Here is a 7286-nt window from a genome sequence, read left to right as displayed (position 1 = left end):
AAATGTTCAAAATTAACAATCTTGCAAAGACTTAAAAAATGTGACATTTTTGTAAATGTAAAGCCAAAAATTAACTATATTGGTAATTTCCACTTTTTTGTTGTTTTTATGATGTATATTTTTGAGATATAGCTATTTTTGTATTTTCTTACGGATTTAGCCTTCTGAAGATCATTATTATGTTGTTATGATATCTGCAGCATGGTAACACTCTCAACAGTGATATTTTACTTAATCGCGAGAACCATGCTTTTTTTTTAAAATTAATTTGGTGGACTATATGAATCCTTATTCGCGTTCATTATCAGATGATGTAAAAGATTGTTTGCAATCACTACTAGCTTTGTTAGTTTTGATCTATTTTTCTTCTCTAATACATTACAAAGAGATTGGATTGCCTCTCTCGTGAATACGAGTCTCTTTATATTTATGTAAAATATGTTATTAGATACTAAAATTGTCACTCTCTCAAGTAATCTACTGGTATCATCTCCATTTGTTAACTAATATTCGTGTTTCTTTATCTATTAGGGCCTGTTTGATTCGGTCCATTTTTCACCATTTGTTGTTTGATTGCAAAAATTTTCCGGTTTTGTTGAAAATTGGTTTTCTAGTTTTTTATTTTCTTTTATTTTTTTTGGCAATTGGAACAAATTATATACACAATTGTAATCAATTCTATCTCTTTAATTGACAATTTCTATGAAAAACAAAACCAAATGAACAACAAAAGATAGAAAATTTCAACATTTTTCGGGTAATATTATACTAATAAAACAAGTTCTAGGCAATTCAATTCCATGAAATTTGTTCTTTCCATATAATTTCCATTATTGCAATCAAGTGGATCCTTATAGTATGTTCACTTGACATCTTTATTTTTGCAACATGCATCCTTTGTAGAATTGATCTTTAGCTCTTCGCAACAATAATCTCTGGTTATGTAACAAATATTAAGTGGCCCATATTGCTACTGCGAACTTATAGATCAAATCATGATCGAGCTTTGGTAGATGGGCTGTTGAAAATTTATTTGTTGTTCAAAATCGAGAAAAGAAAAAAAAAGGGGTTTAATTATGCAATCGCATGGATTAAGCCCATACGGTTGCATAAGGGCCTCCCGAGAATTTGAGGGGGGCCAATGCTAAAACCATACGACTGCATGGCTATAGCCTATGCAGTCGCATGGTTGATGTTTGTGACCATTGTGAGCCTTTTTTTTACCATTTTTTATTTGAAATTGGTGGCTTTCATCATTGTTTTGCACAATTTCGTGAAAAACTTGTCAAGACCTATAAATAGGTGATCCAAGTACAAGAAAGATATATTGAATTCTATTGAAATTTATCCCCAAATTATTCTTCCAAATATTGAGGATATTATCACATAATCATTCCAATTTTCACTTGTTCATTGTGAAGTTATATTTTTGCTTTTGGTGTTCTTCACATCAAGGCTTGTTTAATCCTACGAACGATTTGCCGGAAATTCTTAAAAGCATTTGGAAAGGAGGCAAAGAACATTTGAGGACAGCAAGATTAATTTCGTATTCAAGCTTTCGTTATTTATTCTATATTCTTCCTTTTGTTGTTCATTTATTTCTTCTTCTCTTTTGCATTAATTTTTCAACAATCTCAAACATTATTTGATTACTATTATTGCAATGGAGACAGAATCTACACTTGTTACTATCAAAATGATGAATCAAGACCTATACGCTTGGACAGATTCGATGGCGCATATTTCACAAGAAGGCAAGACAAACTTAAATTTCTGTTAATGGCCTTGAAAATTTTCTATGTGCTTGATCCCAAAATTGGAGCCCATTCTCGATGCAACTGACAATGATATTGAAGAAATTCGCATAGAAAGGAAGAAATGGGAAGAGGACGAATTGATATGTCGTGGCCATATCCTAAATGCATTATCCGATCGCCTCTATGATCTCTACACAACACTACATCGGCAAAAGAAATCTAGTACACGCTAGAAAGCAAATATAAAGTCGAGAAGGAAGGTACCAAAAAGTTTTTAATATCTAAGTATTTTGATTTCAAATTTTGGATAATATACCGTTATTGCCTCAAGTACATGAGTTACAAATAATTGTAAACAAATTGAAAGTGGTGAAAATCGAACTTTCTGAAACTTTTCAAGTGGGAGCAATTATTGCTAAACTTCCTGGTTCTTGGAAAGGATATAGGAAGAAGATTCTTCACAATTTCGAAGATTTTTCTTTGGAAGATGTACAAAAACATCTTCATATTGAGGAAGAATCAAGGGCAAGAGATAAGATTGAAAATTCTTATGATGACTCTTCAAAGGCTAATGCTGTGGATAATGTGGACAACTCCAACAAATTTTTTTTAAAAAAAAAGGAAATTTCTTGGTCCTAAAAAAGATCAACGAAATTTCAAAAACAAAGTCAAAGGACCTTGTTATGTTTGTGGAAAATCGGGACACTGTGCTAAGGATTGTGGACATAGGAAACAACAAAAGAAGAAAGGACAAGTGAACTCTGTTGATGAGATTATCGCCACGGTGAGCGAAATCAATGCAATCCAAGGCAACATTTATTAATTTATAATTAAACCGTTTACAAATTCTTTCCAAATGGGTATTTTTGTGAAAATATACCAAACAAATTTACACGTATATCTCATCTGCTTCCATAGGTATCAGGTTACCCATAAGTCTACACAGTTCATCATTTTGATGATCACCAGAAGAAAATACGTGGATATTATTTGTGACCTCTATCCAGCTTAAACCTGGTTCTTTCTCTAACATTAATTGTTTCACTTTCTTCCTCGTTTTTGCAACATCATCCCATCTCCCTGTTGCTGCATATAGTTTCATAAGCAGTACATTTGCTGCACAATCTTCTGCAATGGTATTTAAAATCTGCTTAGCAGCGTTGATTCCGATTCTATAATTTCCATTTGTGACACAGGCGCTCAAGAGAGTTCTCCATAATTCGAGCTGATAATCTACAAAGGGTGATTGGATTATCATTTCCTCGGCCTCCTCTAATAGTCCTGCTCGACTTAACAAACTTATCATGCAAGAATAGTGCTTGGGCCCGGGTTTCAAGCCATTTTCCGTCATATAATTCCAGAAGAACTTACCCTTGTCCACCAAGCCACAATGGCTACAAGCAGCAAGTAGAGATATAAATGTTACTTGGTCTGGTTTCATGCCTTGTCTCAGCATTTCGTCAAGAACTAGAAAAACCTCCTCTGCTTTCCCATGGTGACCATATCCTCCAATCATCGAGTTCCAGCACTTCAAATCTCGCTTTTGTAAAAGCAAAAATATGGATTCAGCAGCTTGAAGTTCTCCATTTTTAGCGTACATATCAACCAGGCTTCCACAAACAGTGATTTCAGAATCGTTTCCTGTTTTTACAGCCTGGGAGTGAATCATCTCGCCTTGTCTCTGAGTTGCAAGATCAGCACATGCGCTTAAAGCGCCACTAAGTGCAAAGCTCTCAAGCTTATAGCCTTCCCATGACATTGCATGGAAGAACTTAATAGCGCTCTCGCCATCACCTATTCTACTATGCCAAACAATCATGTCAGTCCAAAGAACAACATCCTTTAACAAAATTGAGTAGAAAATCTTATGAGCAGAATCAGTCTCCTCATTGCTGAAATACATGGATATCAGTGTGCTCCCAACATAAACACTCCTCACAAATCCCGCCTTCTCAATTTGGGCATGGAGTGGTTTTCCGTAATCTATAGCTGGAAATGCTCCTATCCCAGAAGTAACTGCTGCAAAAGTATATGCATCTGGTTTAGCTAAAGACACTCGACGTAGTTGAACAAACAAATCTACTGCCTTCTCTCCATCTCCGTTCTCTGAATACCCGGCTATCATTGAATTCCATGAAACCAAATCTGGATTCTCAATTTTCGTGAAGACTTGATTTGCAGTGACAGTATCACTGCAACTGCTGTACATATCTAGCAGTGCATTGTTCAAAGGCAAATCGACATATGTCCCTGACACAATCACTCGGGCATGAACAATTTTCCCAGAATTATAATCCCTTAACCTCCCCCAAGCATTCAATAACATCGAATATGTATATTGTGTTGGACAAATTCCATCCCTGAACATCCTGCGAAGAAGTTCAAGGCCTTCAACTATCCCATCATTTTTCACATACCCAGAAATTATGGCATTCCAAGCCGTGGTGTCTTTATCCACCATAAGGCAAAACACTTTCTTAGCACAATCCATATCCCCACAATACGAATACATCGTAAGCAGAGATGTTTGAACACGAATATTATTCAAGAATCCAAACTTCAAACACAGTGCATGCACCGAAAACCCCACTATCAAATCCTCAAGGCTAGCTGACGCCTGTAAAAGGCTCGTAAATGTTGATCCATTTGGCACGAGCCCCTCATTTCCCAACTGTGTAAACACACAAAAGGCCAAATGCGATTGGCGAGGACAACGAGAATATGTGGAAATTAGCGCATTGTATGACACTAAGTTTCGTTGAGGCATTTTGTCGAACACAAGTCGACAATCCAGAGAGGAACCGCATTTGGCGTACATAGAGAGGATGTTGTTGTGTAAGTATGGGGTTCTGGAAAGGAAGCATGCGGATGTTAGGAGAATGGCGTGAAGCTGACGGGCTTGCCGGGGTGAGGTGGTAGTGGTACATTTTTTGATGAGTTGGGTGGCTATGGTGGAGGCTTCATGTGATGATGGTGGCATTACCCGCCAAAACGAGTCGTATCTTCTTCGTTTTTTTAAGTGCAATTTGCACGCAAGTTGTTAAATTGGCTCGAACTAAACTTGACACTGCTCGAGTTGTTTATGCTTATAACTTAGTCACTTCTTAGTTTTTGAATTTCATTTTCAATAACACATTTCTCAAATAAAATAATTTTTGCAAGTGAATTCGTAACTTTTTCCTAATTTATAACCATGCATAAAAAATGAAATTTCACAAAATTTATTTTCAAGAAATCTCTACCAAAGAAGAGTTTAATGATTTACAACTTACGAAGAATAATATTTAAATTTTCAATAAAAAAATATTTTGAAAAATTGTTGGGTCAATTCAACATGCTCCCATGTCATGTCAAGTCTCATATGGACCTCTATCCCAACCTAACCCACTTCGCATGCATTAGATAAAATTGAGTTTTATGATCCGACCTTCTATGTTTTGATGAATGGATGTGTGCCTCTCCCCTCGTAGACTGGAGGCTTCCCTCCCTCTCTACGAACGAATGGATCGTATCGACTTGGAAAATGGAAAGATTTTGTACAAGTTATACGTTTTGTCACCACTTTGTGGAAAATAGTTAGATATGAATATATTAGATACCTGTGACTCGATTGGTGAAATAATATCTCTCCCCCCTCCCCAAAAGCTTTTTTTTTTACCGACGCACAGAAAATATTTTGTTGCGAATGAACAAGATATTGAGGAATTGTCCATACGTAAAATCATAATTATAGATACAAGTCTTTTCCATAGAAAAGGGGAATCTTGTGTTACAATAGAAGCAGGAGTGATGTGGATTTTCTTTTTACTCTCTGTTGTGAAATAAAGTGTTGGTAATTGGTTTCTAATGCTAATATGACTGAATATGTTTAGAATGTCGCCTGGACAAAAAGGTTTATAAGTTAGATTCAATTAAGGCAAAGTGAGAGTAAAAATCCAATTTTTTTATGTTATAAGAACAATACCTCTCTTTTTATTGTTAATTTTCATCACCTACATAATCACTATGAAACCAAACATTAGCTTCACAAATTTCAACAAGTAGGATTTGAGTTATGAGGGTGTTTGGGAGCCAATTTTGTGTAAAAATGTATTTTGGAATAGTAAATTGATGGAAAATCTGTGGTTGAAAAATAAGAAAAAGTTTTTGATTTACGTGTAATATCACAAGAAGAGAGAGAAAAATGTATTTTGAAAAAAATGGGTACCAAACGGTGTAAAAATGTATTTTGGAATAGTAAATTGATGGAAAATCTGTGGTTGAAAAATAAGAAAAAGTTTTTGATTTACGTGTAATATTATTTTAATGAAAAATGTGTGGTTGAAAAGAAGAGAGAGAAAAATGTATTTTGAAAAAAATGGGTACCAAGCGACTGCTCGAACACGTTAAAAGGAAAGGTAAAAATGCATTTACCTTTACAATTGGCTTTGAATAATCATAAATTTGTCTAAAAGATGATACAGTCCTACCTCAGCCTCCTAGAATGCAGAATCTAAAAAATCGCAGAAAAAGGAAAAATAAAAGATAAAGGCAGCATAATGATTCAAGAATCCACTATTATATGCATGGCAAACAAAACTTATTGGATATGGCCCAATAGTATTAATGACTAAACCAAATAAAAAATAAAGACAGACAACATGATTTTTCTTTCAATAATTATTAAAAGTTAAAAAAAGTACGTAAGGTGGGTACATTGCATGGTGTTTTTCTTTAAAATCAATAATTGTTTGGTACTATAATTTGCTAAATTAGTTTAGCTTTTGTAAAGACGATTAAACTACTTGCATAGATATTTACACCTTTATCGGCTGATGATGAGATGACGTACATTTCGACCCTTGACTTGAATCATTCAGACTTTCTGTCATATTAATTGTACATGTAACATCACTTTTGTGAATGGATTAAAACCTTGTTTGATCGATAATCAAGAGTCATATTTGTTACTTAAAAAGCATTACAACTTCATTGAATAATGAATCAATGATCACTGTCATCTATACAAATCATCATCTCTACCACTGATAAATAGCATACTCTTCCATTAGTGTGTATTTTTTTATTTGCGTCGAGATAGCCTAATTCCCTGCCCTGGATAAAGTATAAAAACTATAAATAATAAATTTGGTTAATTTCTAACCATTCAATTTTTTGGATGGACTGGATTACCTCTACGTTAGCAAGAGTGTTACAAACAAATGGCATGGACTAATGGCAGCATTGAAACTTCATACATTGTTGTCATGCCATATCGTGAGTGTTTATATATAATATGCTCGACTAAATAGACTGAACATGATTAAAGAAAAATTCAAGCATTTTGATCAAATTAATCAATTTCTTCATTGACGAGAATCATATAACATCAGAACAAAGAGATCCCTTTCACGATCTCATAAGTTTCACCTTGCGATTCATTCTTGGAAGGATACGGGCAAAGGATTAAACTACTTCATTGATAGACGTTCTGCTCTTGGGAAAGACTCGAACAAGAGAAAATGTTAAATAGCTTGAAGCAAGCAAAAT

General features: G+C 34.6%; 1 protein-coding gene across 1 annotated transcript; it reads right to left on the bottom strand.

Moving 5' to 3' along the window:
• Positions 1–2560: 2560 nt before the first annotated feature.
• LOC111388475 (pentatricopeptide repeat-containing protein At3g50420) lies at positions 2561–4863 on the bottom strand. The gene has a single exon (XM_023013190.1). It carries the CDS (start codon positions 4735–4737, stop codon positions 2647–2649), a length of 2091 nt encoding a protein of 696 aa, XP_022868958.1. The 5' UTR covers positions 4738–4863; the 3' UTR covers positions 2561–2646.
• Positions 4864–7286: the final 2423 nt, after the last annotated feature.

The sequence above is a fragment of the Olea europaea genome, unplaced genomic scaffold, assembly GCF_002742605.1.
Source record: "Olea europaea var. sylvestris unplaced genomic scaffold, O_europaea_v1 scaffold4998, whole genome shotgun sequence".
NCBI classification, from domain to species: Eukaryota; Viridiplantae; Streptophyta; class Magnoliopsida; order Lamiales; family Oleaceae; genus Olea; species Olea europaea.
The sequence above is the reverse complement of the archived record's forward strand: the minus strand, read 5'-3'. Positions and strand labels throughout refer to the sequence as shown.

Coding starts and splice junctions, on each gene's coding strand:
- LOC111388475 (XM_023013190.1), bottom strand. CDS start 4,737: ATGCCACCATCATCACATGAAGCCTCCACCATAGCCACCCAACTCATC.